This window comes from Tamandua tetradactyla, chromosome 17 (assembly GCF_023851605.1).
Source record: "Tamandua tetradactyla isolate mTamTet1 chromosome 17, mTamTet1.pri, whole genome shotgun sequence".
In the NCBI taxonomy this organism is placed as follows: domain Eukaryota; kingdom Metazoa; phylum Chordata; class Mammalia; order Pilosa; family Myrmecophagidae; genus Tamandua; species Tamandua tetradactyla.
In genome coordinates this window covers 1,009,531-1,035,562 of record NC_135343.1, presented here as the reverse complement: position 1 = coordinate 1,035,562, position 26,032 = coordinate 1,009,531, and the positions used below count along the sequence as shown (strand labels likewise).

Sequence of the window (26,032 nt, the reverse complement as noted above, 5' to 3'; positions counted from 1 at the left end):
TATTTTTCAGAAGTTTGAATATGGTGTGTCTTGGCTTAGATTTCTTTGGGTTTATCCTATTTGGGGTTCACTTACCTTCTTGAATCTGCAGATTTGTATTTATTCCAGAAGTGTGAAGTTGCAGCCATTATTTCTTCAAGTACTTTTTCAGAACTGCCTTCTCTCCCCTCTCCTTGCAATAATCCAAATATTAGGGTTTAGTAATAGTCTCACACATACCTGAGGCTCTATTTATTTTTTTAATTCAGTCTCTTTCAACTCTGTTGTTCAGATAAGATAATTTTCTGTTGCCCTGTCTTCCAGTTCACTGACTCTGACCTCTGTCCCCACTGTTCTGCTGTTGAGCCCGTCACCGCGTTTTTAATTTTGGTTATTGTATTTTTTAGTTCTAAGCTTTCCATTTGGTTCCTCTTCTTTACCGAGACTTTGGACTTCTTTACTGAGGATTTCTGTTTTTCATACGTTGTGCGTTCACAATTATTCGTTGGAGCCTTTTTGCAGTAGCTTCTTTAAATTGTCTTCATGTAATTCTCTGTGTCCTTGGTGTTGGCCTGTCCTTGCGTTTGAGACTGGACTTTTACTGAAACCTAGACATGTTTGGTATACTGTGAGACTAAACTCCTCTGTTTACCTGGCTTCCTTCGGGCTGCGCTGGCAGAGGAAGAGGGGTGCCGTCTGCTGGGGGCTCCCACTCGGCCTCCGCTGGCACAGGAGGGGCATAGCCCCCTGAGCTCCTGCTTGGGGCTGGGAGCTTCCCCTGGGCCTTCCCGGGCTCCGACCCAGAGGGGTGGAAACGCTTTGTCCCCATGTGCTGTCCACTGACAGGTGGGGGTAGGGGCCTTACTCTGCAGTGGCGAAAGTTGAGGTCTCCTCAGCGTGGGCAGGGGCAGTGGGCAGCGCGGCGGTGCGGGTGCTGGCTCAGGTGGGAGCAGGCCCCACTGGTAGAGGCGAAGGTGTGGGCTCTCTGGCACCGCCTCGGAGGTCTCTGTGGCACCGTGTCACACCTGGCTAAGGTGGGAGCCGGCCACGTGGGGCCTCTGCTGGCCTGGGTGGGGCTGGCCTGCAGTCAGCCGTTGTTTCCTGAGTGCCATCTGCCTGGCTAGCTGGCCCCTTTCCTGCCTCGCTAAGGTTTCCATGGGGCTTTTTGGGTCCGTGCCAAACCTGGGAGATTTGGGGTAAAAGGCACCCGGAAAGCTCCTCACGATGGAGTTGCAGGTTCCAGGGTCCTTGCAGCCTCCCACCTTCCCTTCTCTCCCTTCCTCTGTATCTGCAATGCCCAGGGCTCTGGGTGTGGCCGGTGCAGGATGAGCGAAAGCACCTCCGCTCTGTTTTCTGAGGGACTCTGTGAACTGTCGCTTAGGAAAAACTGGGACGGCTGTGCTGCTCAGGGTTTGGTCTCCAGAGATAGTCACACTTAAAAAGGAAATAATGGCTTTTAGTCCTTGAATCCCAGTCCTGGCGGGCTGGAGGAAATGTTCTGGGGTCAGGGAGAGGGTCTTAAGATACCATGTTCTGGTACTCGAGGTAAAGCAACCCCACTCCCAGGACAAAAAGCTGCTTTTCCGGACAGAACGTGCTGCCTTGCGGCTTTTGCCCTGTGGTCTCCTGCTAATGGGAAAACCTCCAGCCTGCTAAAGGCTGTCTGTTCCCAGTTCTTGGCGGGGGTTGCAATGAGCTGAGGCAGCATAATGGTTTCCATATGTTTGGCTTTGTGGAATGCATAGAATGGGGGGCACAGGGGGTGCGGGTGTGCACAAGTTGGGAGGGAGCACGGGAGGGGGGCACCGTGCAGGGGGCAGACGGGGTGGGGTACACATGGGAGAGGAGGGGGCACGGGAGGGGCCCCATGCAGGGGGCGGATGAGGTGAGGTGTGCATGGGACAGGAGGGAGCATGGCTTAGGGGGCGGATGGGACAGGGGGGCATGGCACAGGGGGGACAGGGGGGCATGGCACAGGGGGTGCAGGTGTGCAGAGGATTGAGGGGTCATGGGAGGGGCCCCATGCAGGGGCGGACGGGATCCACGGGACAGGAGGGTTGCACAGGACAGGGGTCTGCGTGGGATAGGGGCGCACGGGACGGGGGAGGGGACGCTGGCCCCGGGTCCTGGTGGGTCTCTGGGGGAGGCTGAGCAGCTGGGCATGCGCCGGTGGGGGCCGGGGCAGCAGCGGTGGGTTTGGGGGGGCCTCGGGGTGGTGAGGGTGGACTGGGCGGGGCAGGGGTGCGCACATTTCCCTAACCCTCAGGCCCCTTCCCCTCCCCCAAGGGGCATGTCTGGGGCAGGGCTACCCCCTTGGCGCCCCACCCCGCTGCTGCGACGCCTCTGGGCTCCCGGCCCTGGGGGCTGTGTGTCTGGGAGTCGCTGAGCCTCTGTCCGCACTGAGGTTTGAGAACGGGTCGGGACAGCAGCGGCGGGGTGCCTCCTCCTGCTCCCCTCCTCCCCCAGCCTGAGGTCTCCACTTTAGCTATTTTAATAGTTGGGTGGCATGAACTGTGGCCCCGCGGTGGGGTGCCCTGGCGCGTCCATCACCCACACTTTGGGGTGACCCCATGCGGACCTCTGCACCCCTCGGGCAGTAGCTCCTCTCTGTCCCAGCCCCAGTGGCCTGTCACCCCCTCTGTCCCGTGAGCACCGACTCTGGGCAGTTCACGGGAGACCCCACAGCTTCGCCCTGGCTCTGGCCGTTCCACTTGGTGCTGTGCCCGAGGGTCCCCGAGCGCGCTTGGGCCCCTCTCACCGCGCCGTGCCTGTGGTCCTGCACTGCTGCCCGGTCGTGCCGGGGTGACTCCTGGAGGACAAGTGTCCGTTAAGGGCTCCCTGTTTTCAGTGCTTTGGGGAGACGTCGATTGCTTCCATAATTCTCCTTGGAAGGAGGCGGGTGGGCAGCCCACTGGGACACGAGGCGGGGACCGAGCGCGCTGTGCCCCCCGTCCTGCCCGACAAGCCGAGATCAGCCTGGAAAACTCCGCCTGTGAAAGGCTGAGCCGGCTGCTCTCTCCTGCAGCTCTCGCCGCGGTGGGGGACGGCGGCCCGCGGTCGAGGCCCCCGCTGGCCTTCAATCACACGGCTGGACACATCATCCTTTCTGAACACAAAGACGTCAAGTTCAACTGCTCGATCTTCGTACCCAGCGGGCCTGCGGACGCGGACGGCATCTCCTGGTGGAAGGACGGAAAGGAGTTGCTGGGGGCGCACAACGCCGTCACGCAGTACTACCCCGACGCCGAAGGAACAGCGATAATCGCTTTCTTCAGGTAGGTTTTCTCCCTCCTTTTTCTGTTTAAACGTTTTATTACAGAAACATACATGCCGCACAACTCTACGTTCCCCTTTTAACATTTTCAACAGTTCAGTGGTATTAGTTGCATCTCCAATAATGTGCCACTGCCCACATCCGTCACCCCCACTTCTGCCCCTCTCCCCTGTGCTGATGGAAGAGCTGCGGGTTCCCGGCCCCGGGCCCTTTACGGTGAGCGGCTGAGGGTCGGCTGGTTGCACCGTCCTTGCCCCTGGCCTGCTGTTAGGGATTCGGGGCGGGGCTGGGGGCCTCTGCCTGCGTGGCCTGCCCAGTACAGCTTGGCTGGGGGCGCTCCGAGGGGTGCCAGGTTCTCAGGGATGAGTGGGGCCCTCAACACCTCCGGGGGGCCCGGGGCTCTGCCCCTCCCCTCTGCCCCTCCCCGCGGCGCACACTGCAGGGAAACGGAGGCCTAAGCGGGGGCGGGCATAGACTTCGGGGGCGCCGCCGGGGTCGCCGAGCCATCCTGCCGGGCACCGTGCCCTGTGAGAGGCCGTGTCCTTTCTCACCACCCCTTTCTCTTTTATTCTGTTCTTAGCCGGGCAGGTTTTGTTCTCTCTGCTACAATCTCCTTACATTTACAGTCTTAGAATTGGGTCAGCATGCCATCATTAAACGCCCAAAATGAGGTCAGAGCTGTGCAGAGTCCAGGCGAGAGCCTTTTCTCGGGGAAGAACCGGTTTAATCTGGTGCGTTCTCACTTTCTGTGGCCTGGTCACTGGCGAGGCCCAGACTCTGCCATGCGCCCTGGGGAATCGCTGGGTATTTCCTTTCCAGAAAACCGCTGCAGGGCTACCACAGGCCTCCCGCTCCCTGGAGTTGCTGTCTTAGCGCTTCCACCACTGTATGGTTTTGCATTTCCTCCCCAGGCTGTGGGCTTGGTGGGGGGTAACACTTAAGCGCTAAGGCAGAGAACACACTGGCCGCCTGTCTATCGGTTGCTTTAAATTATGTCTCGATTCCTCAGACAGTCATCCTCCACCGTGCGCTGAGAACACCCAGGACATTTTAATAAGTTTTTTTCTGCATCGTCTTTATAAAAAGCGATTATTATTATTATTATTATTATTATTTGCACGGGCAGGCATCCGGATTCAAACCCGGGTCTCTGGCATGGCAGGCAAGAACTCTGCCACTGAGCCACCGTGGCCTGCCCTAAGCAATTATATTTATAATTTATACTATTTAGCCATTATATAGACAAACTCTGGTGGTGGAAGTAAAATCTCCACTTAGTCATAAACAGGTGAGAAGCACTTTAACGTGTTAACCAACCAGAAAGGCCACGAGTTGGCTGCATCACTGCTGTTTAGGAGGGGAGCAGGTCCTGGGCTCTCCAGCTGGGAGCCTGATGGGGGGCTCCCGCCTCGGGCGAGGGGTGGCGTGAGTGAGCCCCTGCACCCCCCACCACCCCCCTCCCGTCCCCAGGTCTGCTCTAGCTGCTTGGGACACCCCAGGGCTTACCCCGCAAGCCCAGTGCCGTGGGCTGTGAGGGGCCAGGAGGCGTTTTCCCCGAGGCGGCGAGGGCACGGATGCTGAGGGGCCCTGGACGTCGCGCTCATGTGGATTTCAGGTGTGGCGCGATGTTTCTACTTGGAAGGAGGCCAGGCCTGAGGACAGGCGGCCACAGCTGGCAATGTATAGACACCAGGCGGCGGGGGGCAGGGGGCCGGGGGCCGTGCCCCAAGAGGCTGCGGGACATTCGGTGTCTCACACAAGGCCCCAAAAGGTGTGAAACGCCTTGGTCTTAGCTCCTGTGAGTGCATATTTTCTAAATTATTTTAATGGTAGTACATTAAATATTAATATATTAGTATTTATATAATTACATATCTTATATAAAAATGTAGGAAATACTGAACGAGTGCAAAGAAGGAAAGAATGGCCCATGTCCCCTAGCCCTGAGGATATCTTTCCAAGTATAGAGTATTTAATATTCTTGAAGTAGAATTAGCATTTTGTTACGTAGGTGGCCAATGTCCTGTTTTGTTCACTTCACGTTCTGTTACGGGCACCTCCCCATATTATGTAAAATCTTCAGAATATTTTAATGTCTACAGTGCGCCACTGTAATCTGTTACTGTAAAGTAGAAGCGGGTAGAGACGCGTGTAGATGGAACGATGAAGGGACATGTCACAGATATTCCCACTGGAGGCTGGAGGCGCGTGTGTGAGAAGCTGCACCCGACGTGGTGCCTCGTGCTCTGACGGCCTGTGGGCTGGGCTGAGCAGACACTAGTTCCTGTCCCCATGGAAGGCTGTCACTGCCGAAAGGCCGAGTCGGGGGCCTGTGCCCGCCACGGAGGGGGGCTCCCAGCTGCGGCCCGGAGACCAGCGCTGGGAAAGCCTCCGCAGCCCGGCCCCGGCGACCCTGTGGTCAGGGGGTGTCCCGCCTGCGCCGGGCCGCTCTGCAGTCTAGAGGGCGGGGGTCGTGGGCGTCACTGCCAGGCAGCCTCTGGCCTCGGTGGGGTGCCCTGTTCTAGGTGCAGCCTTCCCGAAGGGCACACCACCCGGGCGGATCCCAGGCCGGCTCCCGGGAGGGGAGTCCCCGTCCTGCCAGCAGGGAGGCCTGGCCGCTGGACTGGCGAGCGCGGTGGAGGGACGGGGTGCGGGCGCTGGATCTGCAGTTCCCCGCCCCCCCCCCCCCCGTGGTCCTGGCAGGGCCCCAAAAAGCTGGAAGCATTTTGCTTTCTTTGTGAATCTTCTGTTGGTCGTCTGTGTCCCTAAAATTCCTGTGCCTTGTGCGGTCACCTTGTGTCTCGGGGACCCCTGGATGGTGGGATGCCCGCATTTGGGGGTCCTGAGACTAGGGGTGCTGGGCGCAGAAGGTGGAGAACCCCCCATCTCACGGTGTGCGGGTCTGCCTGCGGGGTGGCTCTGAGCTGCTGCCGCTGCTCGCTCAGGAAGCAGAACTTGTGGGAAGCCAGCGGGACGTCTCGGAAGTAAGGACAGGGTTTCTCCAGGCAGGACCTGTGAGAGCCTCCATGGGCCGCGGGCGCCTGGGCCCCTGACCAGCACCCTCTTCGGAAGACCAGGGTCAGCGTGGAGCTGGCCGCATGGCATGTGGATGGTGGCAGGGGGAGCCTGTGCACGGGTTGTTGTGCTTCCTTTAAGAACCCTCTGGAGCCTGCCGGGTTCTGGGCCGCTCCTGAGCAGCAGCCCCACTGCCGCGGTTGAGGACTGGGGAGTGAGGGGCTGGGGGCCGGGGACCCTGCGGAGGCCGCCCTGCCACCCGAGACCCGGCAGCTCTGCCAGGTGCTTCCTGTCTAGATGCCGGGTGAGCCCCTGCTCCAGGGGTTCTGTATTCTCCAAACTGGACGTGACTATTCATGCTGTTTTTTTTAATGTAAAAAGGACTGCACTCCTGTGCTTAAAAATTCCTACTGTTTAAAAATTCTCTGTCCCCTCCAAGTCTGGCCCTTTCCCCAGGGGGAGCTGAGGTGACCCTTTCGTGGTTACCTTTCCAGAGACATTCAGTCCATATGCTCTCGAGCGTGTGTGCATGTGTATGCATGTGCATATGTGTGTGAGAATGTGTGCATGCGTGTGAACGTGTGTACGTGCATGCATGTGTGTGCGCATAGTGAGACCATGTGTGTGAATGTGTGTATATGCGTGCGTGTGTGAACGTGCATACGTGTACATGTGTGCGCTGTGCGTGTGTGCGGTGTGCATACATGTGAACATGTGTGCAAGTGTGCGTGAGTGTGCATGCGTGTGTGAGAACATGTGTGTGAACGTGTGTACATGCATGCACGTGTGCATGTGCATGCGCCAGGCCACTGCACCGTGTAAGTCCAGCACCCCTCCCTGCGTCCTGGGCCGGGTCCTGTGTGAGGCACTGTGAAAGGCTGTGTGGACACTCTCCAGCTGGCTGCGCTGTTAGCTGTAATCATGCTTTACTTCTCCTGCGGCTTCCTGAGCCCCTGAGCAGCCCCTTGTCCTTCAGTTTGCTTTGTCTTCTAAACATCCGTCCCTCATGCCCCCCCAGACTCTGAGGGAGGGCAAACATCTCCTCCCCGAGTGACCAGAGGCCAAGGCATGGAGACCACCTTATTTCCTGGGGGCGCCTGCCTGGGTCCCCAGCCTCCTGCCCCCGTGGACAGCTGACCCCACTTCCTCCACAGCTTCCCAGGCTGGTGTGTCTGCAAATGCCATTTGTTCCTACCCTGCCCTTGAGGTAGTTCCCTGGACATAGAATTCAAAGGGAGAGTTCGTGGGGAGCTCTGCAGTCGCTGACAAACTGCTCCTGCTCTCGGACTGCAGGTGAGAAGGCGAGCCCAGCAGCCTTTCTTCTCTGGAAGCTTTGGGGTCTTTGCTTGATCTTAGTGCTGTGGCATCCCTGCTGAACCCGTCGTGGGGGCGCAGGTCGGGAATGACCCGCACCTGTCCTTCTGGGGCATTTTCTGGCACTGCTCCCGTCCCCCCTCTTTCCTCTCACACAAGCTTGGGATGGCCATACTGCTGTACCGAGCCCAGAACCCGCAACCCCTGCACCGAGGCTGCACCCCCACCTCTGTGGGCAAGAGGGGCCTGCGACCCCTGCCTGCAGCCGCTGCCTGGAGCCTGGCTGCCTTCCACGTGCAGCCTTTTTGGGGTGTCCATAAACTAGCCTTTCCCTGATGTGGGTGGAAAGCGCCATCACACTGATGCCGCAGGGAGCACTTCCTCCCACCACGAGACTGCTAACCCTGCCTGAAGCGGACGCATGGAGGCCGCATCTTGCCCTGTGCATCGGGCTCTGCCCCTCCATTTCCGCTGTGAGCCGGTGCTGCGGGCAGGCTGGCTCTTTGGCCCCAGGCGGTGCTTCCGCCCGATTCTGCAGCCGGGGTTTCCTGCTGAACTGGCATTTTCTCCGGTCCGCTGGGGTCCCGCACAGGTGTGCCCCGAAGCGCCGAGGGGCTGCCTTCGTCGAGTCCGCGCTGTACCCCTCCAGCCTCTCTCTGCTGGGCCCAGGCCTGGGCAGACCAGGTGTTCCAGGCGCAGGTATCCCCCACCTGTCGGGGTGCCTGTTCTTTGTTGTGCTGCCCCCAGGACTTGCCTCTGGAGAATCTGCAATGCCGCCTCTTCTGAAGGGGACATGGGGCCATGTGGGTGGGGGCCCCTCATCAGCGGGACCTGGGGGCCCCCGGGGCAGCGTCCACAGTAGAAATCAGGGTGGGAGACAGACGCGCAGGAGCTTGTTGTCTCTGGGGACCGCTCGCTGGGGGCCTCCAGCTCCCAGGCCAACCTGCCCCCGTCTCTCCCCAGCATCGGCAGCGTCCAGCGCTCGGACAACGGGTCCTACGTCTGCAAGATGAATGTCAGTGGTGAGGAGGTCGTGTCGGAGCCCATCCACATCGAGGTCCAAGGTGCGGGGGCCACTGCGCAGAGCTCCTGCGTCCACCAGCCCAGGAGGAATGGAAATGAATTCCGGTCTCAGTTTGGGCTCCATCCTGGGCATAGGAGGGAGATGAGAAGACGCTGAGGACTTTCTTGTCTTCAAGTTGTTTACAATGAGAAAGCTGAAGACCTTTTTTTAGGGGGTAAAATGCATTTTGTCCTGCACTTTCTCAGTGCCAGCATCAGCTCACTCACCTGGCCAGGTGACTGTTTGCTTGTTATTCAGCAGCTTTTCTTGTCTGGTGGGTAAATGGCTTTCCTGGACTGGTCAGCAGCTCTACCTGGGTTCCTTTTTGGTTCCCAGAATTTGACAGGTACGTGATTCAGTGTGACCCCAGCTCTTCAGTGAAACTCGGGGTGGGCATCGGGCCAGAAGGAAGTCTGTGCAAACTGATGTTCATAGCATCATTATTCACAATTGAACTGAACTCTGGTGGGAATGCGAGTGATGCATGGCCTGGCCAGGTGAGCTGCTGCATGACCCAGCCAGGAGAGCTGATGCACGGCCAGGCTGGGTGAGCTGCTGCATGACCCAGCCAGGAGAGCTGATGCACGGCCTGGCCGGGTGAGCTGCTGCATGACCCAGCCAGGAGAGCTGATGCACGGCCTGGCAGGGTGAGCTGATGCCTGGTGTGGTCAGGTGAGACAGGTCTAGGGTTTGGTGCCCAGGTCTGAGGGTTGCATGCCTGGTTCTGGAAGGACAAGGGCCTGCCAAGAAAGGCTTCAGGGAAGAAGCACTTTCTTTGTCACCCCAATATGCAGGCTGCTCCCCTGCATCCCTGCTGTCCCTGGCACCCCTTTCAGCAAAGCCAGCACTTTCCTCAGTTCTCTGACAGACTCTGGGGCAGGTGATTAGCCCTATGGGAAAATCAACCAGAAGTATCGCCCAGTGAAAGGCTCCCAGCCATACTTTGGTTTGCAAACCTGAACCTGACGCCTGCTCCTGCGGCTGTGCTGGCGGGGGCGGGGCATGGGCGGGGAAGGGGCGGGTTCGGGGCGGGGCCGGGGCAGGTTCGGGAAGCCCGGAGCACAGCCGGGAGTCGGCAGAGCTTCCTGCAGGGCATCCCCGGCGAGCCACCTCGGGTTTATGTCCGCGTCAGGCCGAGAGGCATTTCCTCGCCAACCTGGGAGAAATTTAGAGGTATTTCACTTGTCAGAATCCCAGAAATCCCAGTGGAGTTGTGAAACCCTGAAGCAGGCACCCAGAGCCCCAGTTCGGCTCCCCCACGGCTTTCTGCTGTGAGCAGCCTGGTCCCAACCAGAGAAGCCGCAGAGCGAGTGCCCAAGGGCAGCTGATTGGCCCTTCTCCCCGGTCCCCTAAGCGTGCGGTGACCGCCCTTCTCCCCGGTCCCCTAAGTGTGCAGTGACCGCCCTTCTCCCCGGTCCCCTAAGCGTGCAGTGACCGCCCTTCTCCCGGGTCCCCTAAGCGTGCGGTGACCGCCCTTCTCCCCGGTCCCCTAAGCGTGCGGTGACCGCCCTTCTCCCCAGTCCCCTAAGCGTGCAGTGACCACCCTTCTCCCGGGTCCTGTAAACGTGCAGTGACCGCCCTTCTCCCCGGTCCCCTAAGGGTGCAGTGACCGCCCTTCTCCCCGGTCCCCTAAGCATACGGTGACCGCCCTTCTCCCCGGTCCCCTAAGCGTGCGGTGACCGCCCTTCTCCCCGGTCCCCTAAGCGTGCGGTGACCCCTCTTCTCCCGGGTCCCCTAAGCGTGCAGTGACCGCCCTTCTCCCCGGTCCCCTAAGCGTGCAGTGACCGCCCTTCTCCCGGGTCCCCTAAGCATGCGGTGACCGCCCTTCTCCCCGGTCCCCTAAGCATGCGGTGACCGCCCTTCTCCCGGGTCCCCTAAGTGTGCGGTGACCGCCCTTCTCCCCGGTCCCCTAAGTGTGCGGTGACCGCCCTTCTCCCCGGTCCCCTAAGCGTGCAGTGACCGCCCTTCTCCCGGGTCCCCTAAGCATGCGGTGACCGCCCTTCTCCCCGGTCCCCTAAGCATGCGGTGACCGCCCTTCTCCCGGGTCCCCTAAGTGTGCAGTGACCGCCCTTCTCCTGGGTCCCCTAAGCATGCGGTGACCGCCCTTCTCCCGGGTCCCCTAAGTGTGCAGTGACCGCCCTTCTCCCCGGTCCCCTAAGTGTGCAGTGACCGCCCTTCTCCCCGGTCCCCTAAGCATGCGGTGACCGCCCTTCTCCTGGGTCCCCTAAGCATGCGGTGACCGCCCTTCTCCCCGGTCCCCTAAGTGTGCAGTGACCGCCCTTCTCCTGGGTCCCCTAAGCATGCGGTGACCGCCCTTCTCCCCGGTCCCCTAAGTGTGCAGTGACCGCCCTTCTCCCCGGTCCCCTAAGCATGTGGTGACCGCCCTTCTCCCCGGTCCCCTAAGTGTGCAGTGACCGCCCTTCTCCCCGGTCCCCTAAGTGTGCAGTGACCGCCCTTCTCCCGGGTCCCCTAAGCGTGCGGTGACCCCTCTTCTCCCCGGTCCCCTAAGCATGCGGTGACTGCCCTTCTCCCCAGCCCCCTCCTCCCCTCCCCACGTCCTGCAAGGTGGGAATTCAGTCGGAGGCCATGGGGCTGTGTCTGCACATCCACTGAGAACCTGCTTTGAGAAGTGTCCAGCCCCCACCACCGTGCAGATTTCTTTTTTCTTTTTTTGTTTCGCATGGGCAGGCACTGGGAACGAAACCCGGGTCTCCAGCAGGGCAGGTGAGAGCTCTGCCACGGTGCCACCATGGCCCCCCCAGATTTAAAGTTCACCGTGCTCAGCAGTGGGCAGCCCTCGTGCTGGCTCCACCTTGCTGTTTGTCTCGGTGGGGAACACCGAGCCTCCGTGCTTCAGGAGCGTTTGGCTTCTCCAGCAAAACCGGTTTTGCGTCTCGGCCTTTGGGAAAGGGTCCTGGGGAAAGGCTGTCGCCAGCCCGGGGCTTGGCCGGGTCCCCCTTGCTGGCTTTAGGAGGTGGGTAAGGAGGAGCCGCGCCGGCAGAGCTGCCCTGACCCCCGGGCTGCGGCTTCTCTGCTGAAACACCACCCCCCTCCCCCCCAGGCCTTCCCTACTTCACCCGGCAGCCTGAGAGCTTGAACGTGTCCCGCAACGCGGTCTTCAACCTCACCTGCCAGGCCGTGGGCCCCCCGGAGCCCGTCAGCATCTTCTGGGTTCAGAACAGCAGCCGCGTCAGCCAGCGCCCCGAGATGTCCCCATCGGTCCTCACTGTCCCCGGTGAGTCCAACTTGGGGGCTTCATTTTTTTTTTTTTTTTTTTTTTTAAAGGAAAGACAGAGAGAAGGAAGGAAGGATAGAAGGAAGGAAGGAAGGAAGAAAGGGAAACATCTTTTTAAACATTTTCTTGTTTTATTGTATTCTGTTTCTCCGTTTTTTGTTACATGGGCTGGGGCCGGGAATCGAACCGAGGTCCTCCGGCATAGCAGGCAAGCACTTTGCCCGCTGAGCCACCGCGGCCCGCCCTTGGGGGCTTCATTTTGTTGTCATTTCTGATGTCGGGAGGGATGGAAAGCATGGCCCGTCCCCCCACCCCGCCCTGTCCCTTCCCCCCACCTCCCACACCGGCCCTCATCGTCCCTGCACTGGAAGCCCATGGCCCCTCGTGCCTCTGACCGCATCTTCCGGAAGGACCTGGCAAGGCTGGCCTGGCCCCTCGGCCCTTGGCGCGCCCTGCACACGCTTCTCAGGGCTGACAGATGCAGAGGCTGTCCCAGCCCGGACACCTTTGCCCTTGAGAGGAGCTCTGAAGGTCGAGGTCCCTGCGCCTGACCTCGACTCCTCCTGGGCAGTGAGGCCCCCTGACCTCCCCCCTGCACTCAGCCCAGCCTCCGCCCTCCTCCTTGCATTTCCACTCTCTGGGCACTCAGCCTTTTGGAGAAACTTCATTTCCCCCAGACGTGTTCCACCCCCAGAGTTCCCCATTTTAGTCCAAGTTATCACCATTTGCCCACCTTCCCTTTTCTCATTTTCACATTGAATGCATCAGCAGGTTCTGTCGGTTCTGCTTGCACAGTATCTGAAATCTCCGGTCACACCCGCCCCTAACAGCAGCCTCAGCAGCCTCCTAACCAGGCCCTTTGTTTCCAGCCTGCCCCTGTCATCCCTTGTCCTCAGGGCAGTGGGTCACCCACCCTCTGCTAAGAACTTTCCGGGGGCTCCCCGTGACCCAGCATCCATCCCGCCTGAGGCCAGGGGGCCAACCCCTGCCAGCCCTTGTCCCTCCCTGCCCCTTAATCCCTGCGCCCACCGCCCTCACGTCCTCAGCCGCGCCACACTGGTGCCTGCCCCAGGACCTTTGCGCTCTCTCCTCTCCACCTGTAAGTGCCCTTCCTCTGCCCTTCGCACCGTGACCCAGTGCGGCTGCCTGCGCCCCTGCCCTCAGGCCCTCCCTGGGTGCACGTGGCACCGTCCATAACTGTCCCAGCCTGACCCGGCGCTGCAGCAGGGCCTGGGGCTGGGAACTCAGGACACGGAGAGCGGGCCTGCTGAGACACCGCTCACCTCTCCCTTCGGGTTTTTCTCTGCTCCAACCGAGGGTTCTTTGAGTTTAGCCAAGAAGTTGCTAGTTCAGTAACTTCATTCAAAATCAAGTTAGAAAATGCACCTTCCCCTCTGTAGGGTGGTGGCTGTGAATCCCACAAACAAAGCTTCTTTTTCGTGGAGGTAAAATTGACATGTAAGTAAACGCGTGGAGCTCCGTGTTCAGCTCCATGGGCTCTGATCAGGGCCCCCCTGTCATCGTCGCCGCCGTCCCCAGGCCCCCAGGCCCCCTCTGGCTGCTCCCGACTCCAGGCATCCTCTCTGGGTCCAACTTCTTTTGCTAAATGTGATACTTTTGAGACTCATCCCGTTGTGCCTGGGTTTTACCGCGGGGGAATGCTCTGTGGAACCATGTTTTTTCCATGTGTTCAATGAACACTTCACATGGTAATGGCTGTTGACTGTAATAGATAAAGCTGATGCGTATACTTGTGTGCAGGTATTTTGGAGAACATGTGTCTTTATTTTGTCCTGGGTAAATACCTGGGAGAGGAATGGCCAGGTCACATGGTACATGTGTGTTTAACTTCTTAAGAAACTGCCACATCGTTTTCCAAAGGTTTGAGCCGTGTTGTGTTCCTAGCAGCCGTGGACTGAGTTCTCGTTGCTCCTTCTATAACCACGCCAACACCTGACCTCGTCTCTCCAGGTTTAGACATTCTGGTACCTGGAAATGATAGATTAATGCATTTTTCCCCCCTTGATATCTCATGATTTTAACATCCTTTCATGTGCTTACTGAGCAAGCATTTATCTTTTAGGGAAGCATCTTTTGAGGTTTTATGCCCATTTCCTTATTAATCTTAGGATCAGCTTAATTATTTGAAGAAAAAAAAAGCCTGGTATGATTTTGTTTGTGATTGTGTTGAATTAAGAGATCAATTTGACATCTTAATGCTATTGAGACTTCCGATCCACGAGCATTTTTTATTTCTTCATTTATTTAGGCCTCCTTTAATTTCTCCCAGTAACTTTTGTACTTTTTGATATACAGATCTTAGATGTCATTTGTTCAATTTATTTCTAAATAATTTATGTTTTTGATGCTATAAAGTAGCATATTTAATTTTACTTTCTAATCATTTACAATTAATATACAGAAGTAAATAGACCTTGCTGGATTCACTTACTTGTTCTGAAAAATTTCTTTTTTAGTAGATTCTTTGGATTTTCTCTATACCAGTGATGCTTGTAAAGAGAGGCAGTTTTTCTTCTGTCTTTGCAGCCCTCACCCTTCCCTTGTCCACTAGTCAGGACTCCAGGGCAGCGCTGAGATGGCAAGACTGGACGTCCTTGCCTGTCCCGTCCTCGGGGGTGACGTCAGCTGGGTTTTGTGGGTGTTCATCAGAGCTCCTTCTGCTCCTGGTTTGCTGAACATTTGGGTTTCTACACGCTGGGCATCGAATTTTGTCATATTCTTTTTGCCTCTGCTGAGATGACCCTACGGTTCTTTTCCTTTAATCTCTCTCTTTTTTTTGGGGGGGGTGCATAGTCTGGGACTCGGACCCGAGTCTCCTGCATGAAAGGTGAGCATTCTACCACTGAATGCTCCCCTAATCTCTTAATTTGGTGAGTTGTGTTGATTGATTTTTTAGATGTTAAACCAACATTTCTTGGGTAAATTCTGCCATTTATGATGTATTTTGGAGGATTTGATTTGCTAAGGTCTTTAACGAATGATTTTTCCATTTCTGTTCTGGAAGAATATTGCTCTTTAGTTTTCTGTCTTTGTAATGTCAGTCATCGTATCAGAGTATTTTACCCTAAGAAAACCTCTTGGGAAGTGCCGCTCCTGCTGGCAGCACTGCTGTTACTTTAGAAACGCACGCGTAGCACTCATGTGTAAAGCTCACGCCTACTGCTCCGTGGGGCGGGAGCCCCTCGTGTTGGGTCCTGGATTTCTGGTAGCCAACATTTGCATTAACTTTATTTTATTTTAAAATTTCGTTTATTTATTTTGCATTAACTTTTTCGTTAAGATTAATACCCTGGTTAATGTTGAGTTTGGGGTTGACTGGAATCCCTAGGTCTTTGTTTCTCCCACATGGCAGCAAAGCCGAAACTCTCCTACTTCTTGTTTTTAGAATCTCAGCTTCACACTTGGCATTTGCCCTGATTAAAATCAATCCCTCTCCTAGCCTGCCAAGGCTGTTCTGAATCTTGGTTCTTTGATTGGAGGCGCAGGTTGTCTCCTGCCTTGTCCCGCTGATGACGTTGTTGCTTCCAAGTCGCTGATGGCAGTGAGGGTTCAACGGATTTACCCCGGGGCAGAGCCCAGTGCCAGCCAACAAGGGCCGCCTCTACCCTGACGTCAGGCCAGTAAATCCGTTCCCCAGCAGCTGTTCTGCAGCCACCGTACATCTGCTAACTTCTGCTCCTCCTTCTATTTCTCCATCTTCCTTTCTGAGATGTCACAAGACCTTCTCAAAGTCCTGGATTAAATCCAGTTGTGGTCAGTGTGTGTCCAGAGTTCCCTGACACACTGGTCTCATGAATATCACAAAAAGAAAGGGACTCAGTTTGGAATTCATTTTGACATCAGACCTGACACGTCAGCGATGAGCTAGCCCCCTAGATAGGACCGTTTTGTGCATTCTTAGAGCCGTCTATTTGACGATCCCTCTTCAGTGCTGCTGTGGATTTCCATCACACTTAAGCTTCTCTGCTTGCAGAGTCAATGCCGTCTCCGTTACGACAATAGGGGCAGTCCGTCGATCTCTGTTTGTATGGCACTTTTCCTCTTCTGCACATTTTTTGCAAGTGTGTTGTGATACAATTTGTAAACTCTTTAATACTCCATGGTTCGTCTCAGCTTGGAGTCTTAACTCATTTGTAAGTGGCCAGATAGAGCTTTATAGCTGCCATATATTTTGGATTTCAAGTTCTTTATAATTTGTGTTCTGCTTTTTTAATTTGAAGATTTGTTCCTTTGGTAGAAAACATAAAAGCCAAATATGAATCGAGCAGTTTTATAACCTGTTCTAGTTTGCTAGCTGCTGGAATGCAATATACCAGAAATGGAATGGCTTTTTAAAAAGGGAAATTTAATAAATTACAAGTTTACAGTTCCAAGGCCATGAAAATGTCCCAATTAAAACAAGTCTATAGAAACGTCCAACTAAGGCATCCAGGGAAAGATACCTTGGTTCAAGAAGGCCGATGAAGTTCAGGGTTTCTCTCTCAACTGGAAAGGCACCTGGTGAACATGGCATCATCTGCTGCCTTCCTCTCCAGGCCTCTTGCTTCATGAAGCCCCCCCAGGGGCGTTTTCCTTCATCTGAAAAGGTCGCTGGCTGGTTCTCTCAGCTCGTGGCTCTGCTTGGCTCTGCTTGGCTCCTTGTTCTCAAAAGGAACGCTCTCCAAAAACGTCTCCTTTTTAAAGGATTCCAGTAAACTAATCAAGACCCACGTAGATGGGTGGAGACACATCTCCATCTAATCAAATTTAATACCCCAAATTGAATGAGTCACATCTCCATGGAGATAACCTAGTCAAGTTTCCAACCTATAGTGCTGAATAGGCATTAGAAGAAACCGTTGCTGTCACAAGATTGATTAGGATTGAAACATGGCTTTTTTAGAGTATGTAAACTCTTTCAGGCCAGCACATAACCTAATAAAATGCTTTAAAAATATCCTTTGGGTGTGCTGGCCCACTGAGCACGCTGGCCTGAGTGGGCTGGTTCCCTGCCCAGCCCCAGCAGGTTGAGCAGCCCTGGGGAGGCAGGGAGAAGAGGACTGGGCCAGCCGGAGGGCAGCTGTCTGCAGAATTTCTGCACCGCCCCCCACTGCACAGTCCGACCCGACCTTCCTCAGGTTCCCAGCAGGGCCTGCCTGGATACCAGAAGTGAGTGGAGCATTGTAAGAGAGCAGACTTGAAGATGAAACCCTCAATCAGCTAAATAAACGTGATCAGTTACATGCCGAACACCTCGAGACCTCCGTGATCTGTGGAACTGGTCCTTAAAGACGAAGCCATCCCAGGAGTATTTGTTCTTACCAGTCATTTGAGCAATCCATGTGGGAGACACAGAAAACAGATAAAAGAATTGTGTGCAGATGAAATCAGGACAGTGAGACTGAAGAGAATTGATGTAACTTCTAAACAGGAGGAAAAACAACATATCCAAGCATGGTTCCGCTTGAGTTTATCCTATTTGGGGTTATGTATTTTCGTGTCTTTCGTTGAATGTCATTTTGTTAAGTGACAGAATAATTTCGGTCATTATTTCTTTGAGTAGTCCTTCTCCCCCTTTCTTTCTTCCCTCCCTCCCCCCTTCCTTCCTTCCTTTCTTGACTCCCACAATGTGCCTGTTTCCTTTTTCTTTTTTTTCCTGCTCCTCAGCCTGAATCACTTCAATTATCTTTTCTTCGAGTTCATTGATCTCTCCTTCTTCCTGTTCCACATTTCAGGGGTCAGTTCAAGGACAGTTATAAATATACATGTGTTCCTAACGGCAGAACCCCAAAACATACGAAGCAAAAATTGACATATTTGAATGGAGAAACTTCTACATTACTAATAGGAGACTTTATCACACCACTTTCAGTAATGGATAGGACGTCTAAGCAGGTTCATTAAGGAAACAGAAGACTCTGACGATACTCTAAACCAACTAGGCATAAAAGACGTACAGAGAACACTTCATGCAACAGCATTAGAAGACACATTCTTCTCACGTGCACGTGGATCATATGTTAGGTCACAATACAAGTCTCAAGAAAATGTATTGAAATAGGATAGTGTATCTTCTCTGACCACTGTGGGATGAAGCTAGAAATCAATAAGAGAGGAAGAGCTGGAAAAATCACAGATATGTGGAAGTTAAACGACACACTCTTTTTTTTTTTAACGGAAAGAAAAAAAAAGAAATTAACACAACATTTAGAAATCATACCATTCTACATATGCACTCAGTAATTCTTAACATCATCACATAGATGCATGATCATCGTTTCTTAGTACGTTTGCATCAGTTTAGAGGAACTAGCAACACAACAGAAAAAGATATAAAATGTTAATATAGAGAAAAGAAATAAAAGTAGTAATAATAGTAAAAAAAAAAAAAACCCTATAGCTCAGATGCAGCTTCATTCAGTGTTTTAACATGATTACTTTACAATTAGGTATTATTGTGCTGTCCATTTTTGAGTTTTTGTATCTAGTCCTGTTGCACAATCTGTATCCCTTCAGCTTCAATTACCCATTGTCTTACCCTGTTTCTAACTCCTGCTGGACTCTGTTACCAATGACATATTCCAAGTTTATTCTCGAATGTCGGTTCACATCAGTGGGACCATACAGTATTTGTCCTTTAGTTTTTGGCTGGACTCACTCAGCATAATATTCTCTAGGTCCATCCATCTAGGAACTAGCAACACAACAGAAAAAGATATAAAATGTTAATATAGAGAAAAGAAATAAAAGTAGTAATAGTAAAAAAAAAAAAAAAAAAAAAAACCCTATAGCTCAGATGCAGCTTCATTCAGTGTTTTAACATGATTACTTTACAATTAGGTATTATTGTGCTGTCCATTTTTGAGTTTTTGTATCTAGTCCTGTTGCACAATCTGTATCCCTTCAGCTTCAATTACCCATTGTCTTACCCTGTTTCTAACTCCTGCTGGACTCTGTTACCAATGACATATTCCAAGTTTATTCTCGAATGTCGGTTCACATCAGTGGGACCATACAGTATTTGTCCTTTAGTTTTTGGCTAGACTCACTCAGCATAATATTCTCTAGGTCCATCCATGTTATTACATGCTTCATAAGTTTATCTTGTCTTAAAGCTGCATAATATTCCATCGTATGTATATACCACAGTTTGTTTAGCCATTCTTCTGTTGATGGACATTTTGGCTGTTTCCATCTCTTTGCAATGTAAATAACGCTGCTATAAACATTGGTGTGCAAATGTCCGTTTGTGTCTTTGCCCTTAAGTCCTTTGAGTAGATACCCAGCAATGGTATTGCTGGGTCGTATGGCAATTCTATATTCAGCTTTTTGAAGAACTGCCAAAGTGCCTTCCACAGTGGTTGCACCATTTGACATTCCCACCAACAGTAGATAAGTGTGCCTCTTTCTCCGCATCCTCTCCAGCACTTGTCATTTTCTGTTTTGTTGATAATGGCCATTCTGGTGGGTGTGAGATGATATCTCATTGTGGTTTTGATTTGCATTTCTCTAATGGCCAGGGACATTGAGCATCTCTTCATGTGCCTCTTGGCCATGCATATTTCCTCTTCTGGTAGGTGTCTGTTCAAGTCTTTTTCCCATTTTGTAATTGGGTTGGCTGTCTTTTTGTTGTTGAGTTGAACAATCTCTTTATAAATTCTGGATACTAGACCTTTATCTGATATGTCATTTCCAAATATTATCTCCCATCGTGTAGGCTGTCTTTCTACTTTCTTGATGTAATTCTTTGATGCACAAAAGTGTTTAATTTTGAGGAGCTCCCATTTATTTCTTTCTTTCTTCAGTGCTCTTGCTTTAGGTTTAAGGTCCATAAAACCGCCTCCAGTTGTAAGATTCATAAGATATCTCCCTACATTTTCCTCTAACTGTTTTATGGTCTTAGACCTAATGTTTAGATCTTTGATCCATTTTGAGTTAACTTTTGTATAGGGTGTGAGATATGGGTCTTCTTTCATTCTTTTGCATATGGATATCCAGTTCTCTAGGCACCATTTATTGAAGAGACTGTTCTGTCCCAGGTGAGTTGGCTTGACTGCCTTATCAAAGATCAAATGTCCATAGATGAGAGGGTCTATATCTGAGCACTCTATTCGATTCCATTGGTCGATATATCTATCTTTATGCCAATACCATGCTGTTTTGACCACTGTGGCTTCATAATATGCCTTAAAGTCAGGCAGCGCAAGACCTCCAGCTTCGTTTTTTTTCCTCAAGATGTTTTTAGCAATTCGGGGCACCCTGCCCTTCCAGATAAATTTGCTTATTGGTTTTTCTAATTCTGAAAAATAAGTTGTTGGGATTTTGATTGGTATTGCATTGAATCTGTAAATCAATTTAGGTAGGATTGACATCTTAACTATATTTAGTCTTCCAATCCATGAACACGGTATGCCCTTCCATCTATTTAGGTCTTCTGTGATTTCTTTTAGCAGTTTTTTGTAGTTTTCTTTATATAGGTTTTTTGTCTCTTTGGTTAAATTTATTCCTAGGTATTTTATTCTTTTAGTTGCGATTGTAAATGGGATTTGTTTCTTGATTTCCCCCTCCGCTTGTTCATTACTAGTGTATAGAAAAGCTACAGATTTTTGAATGTTGATCTTGTAGCCTGCTACTTTGCTGTACTCATTTATTAGCTCTAGTAATTTTGTTGTGGATTTTTCTGGGTTTTCTACGTATAGTATCATATCGTCTGCAAACAGTGATAGTTTTACTTCTTCCTTTCCAATTTTGATGCCTTGTATTTCTTTTTCTTGTCTAATTGCTTTGGCTAGAACTTCCAACACACGACACACTCTTAAACAACCAATATGTCAAAGAATAAATCAGAAAAGAAATTAGGAAATATCTTGAGGCAAATAAAAATGAAAATACATCATACCAAAACTGATGGGTTGCAACAAAGGAAATACTGAAGGAGAACTTTATAGCTCCAAATGTTTACATTAAAAAAGAAGAATGATCTCATGTTAGAGACCTAATCTCACAAGCAGAACATCTAGAAAAAGGAAATAAAACTAAACTCACAGCAAGTAGAAGGAAGGAAATAACAAAGATTAGATCAGAGATAAATGAAATAGATAATTAAAAAACAATAGGGAGGGTCAATGAAAATAAGAATTGGTTCTTTTAAAAGATCAATAAAACCAATCAACCTTTGGCTAGATTTATAAAGGGAAAAAGAGAGAGAATGCAAAGAACTAAAATAAGAAATGAAAGCGGGGCATTAGTACTGACCCTACCGAAAAGCAGAAGATTATAAGAGGACCCTATGAACAACTGTATGCCAACAAATTAGTAAACTAGAAGAAATGGACAATTTCCTAGAAACATTCAACTCCCTTCCTGACTCAAGAAGAAATAGAAGATCTCAGTAGACCAATAACTAGTAAAAAGATTGAATCCACAATCAAAAAACTCCCAACAAAGAAAGCCCAGGGTCATACGGCTTCCCCGAAAACTCCAAGAAGAATGAACACCAATCCTGCTCAAACTCTCCCTGAAAAATGAAGAGGTGGGAGCACTTTCCAACTCATTCCATGAGGCCAACATCACCCTAGTACCACAGCCAGGTAAAGACAACACCAGAAATAAAAATTACAGACAGTATTCCTTAAGAGTAGAGATTAAACCACCCTCCACAGAGTGCTAGCAGAGTGAGTCTAACGTCACGTTAGAATTGTTCACCGTAGTCAAGTGGGCTTTACCCTGGTGTGCGAGGTGGTTCACCATAAGAAGATCCATTTGTATGACGCATCGCTTTAGTAGAACAAAGGGGGAAAATACACAGTCATCTCAATTGAAACAGAAAAGGTATTTGACAAAATTCAACATTGCTTTTCGATAAAAACACTTGTTTAAAAACGAGGAATAGACGGCAACTTCGTCAACTTGTGTGATGGTGGAGGCTTCATGAACTGTATGTTCTGTTTAAAGCTAATCTATTCCTGTGGGTATAACCTATTGTGGGACCTTTTGATTAGGTTATTTCAGTTGCGGTTTGCCCCCGTTGTGTCTTAATCCTCTTACAGGAGTCCTTTATGAGAGCATGAGATTCAGAGAAAGAAACAGAGAAAGACACAGAAGCTGAGAGGAAAGGACAGAAACAGAGAGGAAGCCGTTGAAGCCAGAAGCTTAGAGCAACAAAACCCAGAAGAGAAGGGAGAGGCTGCAGGCCCGCCCGGTGCCTGGCCGTGTGAACGAGCAGTCCAGGCTCTGTCTTGACGATGCCTTGATTTGGGCCTTTTCTTGGCCTCAGAACTGTACGCTTGTGACATAATAAATCACCATTGTTAAAACCAGCCCATTTCTGATAGATTGCATTTCAGCAGCTTTAGCAAACTAAAACCTCCTGATGGGGGGCATATCTGGAAAACCCACAGGTACCATCCTACCTAATGGTGAGAGACTGAAAGCGTCCCCTGTAAGATCAGGAGGAAGACAAGAGTGCCCACTGTCACCACTGTTATTCAAGATTGTTCTGGAAGTTCTGGCCAGAGCAGTTAAGCAAGGAAAAGAAATAAAAGGCATCCACAAGAAGGAAGAAGCAGAACTTTCCCTATTTACAGATTACATGATTTTATGTATTGAAAATCTTGACACCTCCACAACAAAGCTCCTCAGAGCTAATAAGTGAATTCCGCAAACTGGAGGGTGTGAGCGTAGATGCTGCCCCAGCTCTCAGAGGGCTTGGGCGGCGCCGCAGTAGACGTGACTCTCGGCTGGGACTTGTCAGCAGGAGAGGCTTCTCCCAGCGGAGAATGGAGGCCAGCGCCCCACTGAGGGCGGGCAGTGCAAGGGCATGCGAGGGGGTGAGACAGCAGGGTCACAGGTCTGGAGATTTCTCGTCAGCAGGGATGAGGGAGGGAGGCTCAGCGCCTTGCTTACGACACCATCTGTGCACTCTTTCCCCAGCAGGCCCAATGACCTTCAGCGTCCACCCCGCTCACAGGGGTGGCCACGTGTGATGACGTCCCAGTACAGTCAGGGATCAGTCACGGTCCTATGCCAGAGTAATGAACAAGCGGAAGAGGAAATTGAGAAAAAAAATTCCATTTACAATAGCAACTAAACAAATCAAACATCTAGGAATAAATTTACCCAAAGTAGTAAAGGACTTGTATATGAAAAACTATAAAACATTACCCAAAAAATCAAAGAATATCTAAATAAATGGAAGGACATTCCATGTTCATGCATTAGAAGGCTGAATATTGTTTGTTAAGATGCTGATTTTACCCGAAACAATCTACAGATTCAGTGTAAGCCCAGTCAAATTCCCAGAGCCTCCTTTACAGAAAAGAAAAGCATATCATCAACACAAAACACCTCAGAAAAGAACCAAGTTGTAGGACTCATGCATCCTGATTTCAAAACCTATGACAAAGCTATGGTAATCAAAACCGCGTGATACTGGCAGAACAACACACATGGAAACAAATCGAGAGTTCCGAAATGAACCTTCCTATCTGTTGCCAGTTGATTCTGACAAGGGTGCAAGTCTCCTGAATGGGGAGGGAATGGTCTCGAACGAACGGGGCTGGGAAAGCTGGGCACCCACATGCAGAAGGATGAAGGTGGACCCCACCTCACATCTTCTACAAAAATTAACTCAAAATGGATCAAACACCTAAATATGAAAAATGAAACTATGAAACCCCTAGGAGGAAAATGGAAGTGTCTTGAGGCCCTTGTGTTAGGCAGTACTTCCTTAGACTTACTTGACACCATCAGCATAAACAGCAAAATAAAAAAATAGATAAATGGGTCTTAAAAAAACTAAAAACAGGTGCGATGGTGGCTCAGCAGTAGAATTCTCACCTGCCATGCTGGAGACCCGGGTTTGATTCCCGGTGCCTGCCCATGCAAAAAAAAAAAAAAAAAAACTCAAAACAAAACAAAAACACTAAAAACTTTTGTCCATCAAAGGACTTCATTATAAAAGTAAAAAGGGAGAAAATATTTGGAAGCCATGTACCTGATAAGGATTTAACATCCAGAATATGTAAGGAACTCTTATAACTCAGTAAGAAAAACAACACAATGTAAGAATGGGCAAAATGCTTGAATAGACACTTATTCAAAGAAGATATATAAATGGCCAGTAAGTACCTGAAAAGATGCCCAACGTGATTAGCCATTAGGGAAAAGAAAGTCATAGCCACAAAGAGATACCACTTCACACCTACCAGAAATGTCTACTGCTAATAAAGTGGAAAATAGCAGGTGTGTGAAAGGATATGGAAAGATTGAAACACTCGTCATTGTTGTTGAAAATAGTACAGCTGCTGGAGAAAACAACTTGGTGGCTCCTCAGAAGGTTAAGTCTAGATTTACCATATGGCCTGGCAATCCCTCTCCTTCGTATATACCCCAAAGAATTAAAGCCAGGACTTGAACAGATATTTGCACGCCAGTGTTCATAGCAGCGTTATTCACAGTTGCCAACAGATGGAAGCAGCCCGGAGTCTGTCAGCGGACGAGTGGATCAGTACAGTGTGAGGCATCCATACCATGGAATGTTATTCAGCCATAAAAAGGAAGGAAGTCTCGTTATCCGCTACTGCACAGATGACCCTTCACTCATCGTGCTGAGTGAAAATCAGCCAGAGACAAAAGGACAGATACTGATGTGAAGGAATCAGAATAAGCAAATTCCTGCGTGCAGGCTAGCAGGGGCCGGGGTGTGGGTGGAGGATGGGACATGATGCTGGACCGGCTGTCTCAGCTCCGGCCGATGGCGTGTTGGGTGATGGAAGGTGGCGAAGAAGTCCACGCTGGGAACGTAGCTCACACCCCCGATTGTAGATGTGTGCCTAAAGGGGGGATATTTTAGATGGATGTATGTTGCTAAATAAAGCTTTAAAAAGGCCATTGGTCTGTGTACAAACGGTGAACCCTCATGTAAAGTATGCAGAACGGTTAATAGTATAATTATATTGCTTTACGAAGCATCACAGAGGTCCCACGCGGATGCAAAGTGTTAGTAATGGGAAAAGCTGCGTGTGCGCGCATGGGGGCTGTTATTTTTCTCCTGCTGGGGACTGTTTTTAACATGATTTTTCTGTAATCTTACAGCCTCCCTAAAAGAAAAACAAGAAAACATTTAAAAAGGCCAAAGAACTACATACATGTGTTCTTATTTGGGCCTATAATTTCTTCGGGTAGTTTTCACCTGATATGGAGCCCCTCTCAGTAACTGGGGTTTGGGAGGTGGGAGGGGGGTTGGTCCTGAGGCGTCTCCCCAGGCCGGGGTTGGGGGGGGAGGGGGAGGTCAGGAGGACGTGGCTCCCTCTGCTTGTAGGACTCTGGAAGGGACCTCTGCGTTCCCTCCCACAGAGAAGGGGTTTAAATAGCCCCAATTGTTTCGATTGCTTGAAGCAAGCATGTTTATGAATAGAAAGGTCATAAACTTTATCCCTCTCGAGAGCAGTTTGTTTCCTCTGGGATGTGAGAGTTGTGTTTAGGAGGCAGGAGCAGAAAAGCGCTTTGTCCACGTTAGAGCGCCTGGGCAGTGGATAGAGCCAATGCCAACGGGCCCCACCCAGTTCCCATAAGTAAACATTCCCGAAGGGCAGAGCTCGGGAGGAGGGGAGCCGGGGTTGGGGGGCTGCCAACCACGAAGGGGTTTGACAGTCAGGAAATAGGCCCAAAGGCATCGCCCAGAAGGTACCAGTTATACTAGTTCTGTGTTTTTTTGTAGGTGCAGTGGTTGCTCACTCACTGTGCTGATGATTCTGGTTTTTAATAGAAAAAAGAACACTCATTTTACCTATAAATGCACATTTATACAATAGCTAAGCTGGTGTTTAGTAGCTGGCTGTAGTCATTGATATCTGCTGTGATAATAACTAGCATTTGTATAGATTGGCTCATGATTCTTACAGTGGTTTTCGTGAAGATTTACTTTGAATCTGTAAAAGAAATAAAGCAGAGTTCCTATGGCTGGAAGTGAGTGGGGCGTCCCTGAGGAGGGGGCACGAGGGACAGAACACAAAGGACACGGCACGAGGGACACGGCACGAGGGACATGGCATGAGGGACACGGCACGAGAGACAGGGCAGGAGGGACACGGCACGAGGGACAGGGCATGAGGGACACGGCACGAGGGACATGGCACAAGGAACACGGCAC

General features: G+C 51.2%; 1 protein-coding gene across 2 annotated transcripts in view; it reads left to right on the top strand.

Moving 5' to 3' along the window:
• The window catches only part of MERTK (MER proto-oncogene, tyrosine kinase), an 86,312-nt gene that overhangs the window by 12,248 nt on the left and 48,032 nt on the right, over positions 1-26,032 (top strand). The window contains exons 2-4 of one of the 2 annotated variants that reach the window (XM_077133716.1): positions 3,005-3,254; positions 8,546-8,646; positions 11,707-11,880. In XM_077133716.1, coding sequence (XP_076989831.1) covers positions 3,005-3,254; positions 8,546-8,646; positions 11,707-11,880 — 525 coding nt within the window. The other variant, XM_077133717.1, reaches the window with a different exon arrangement.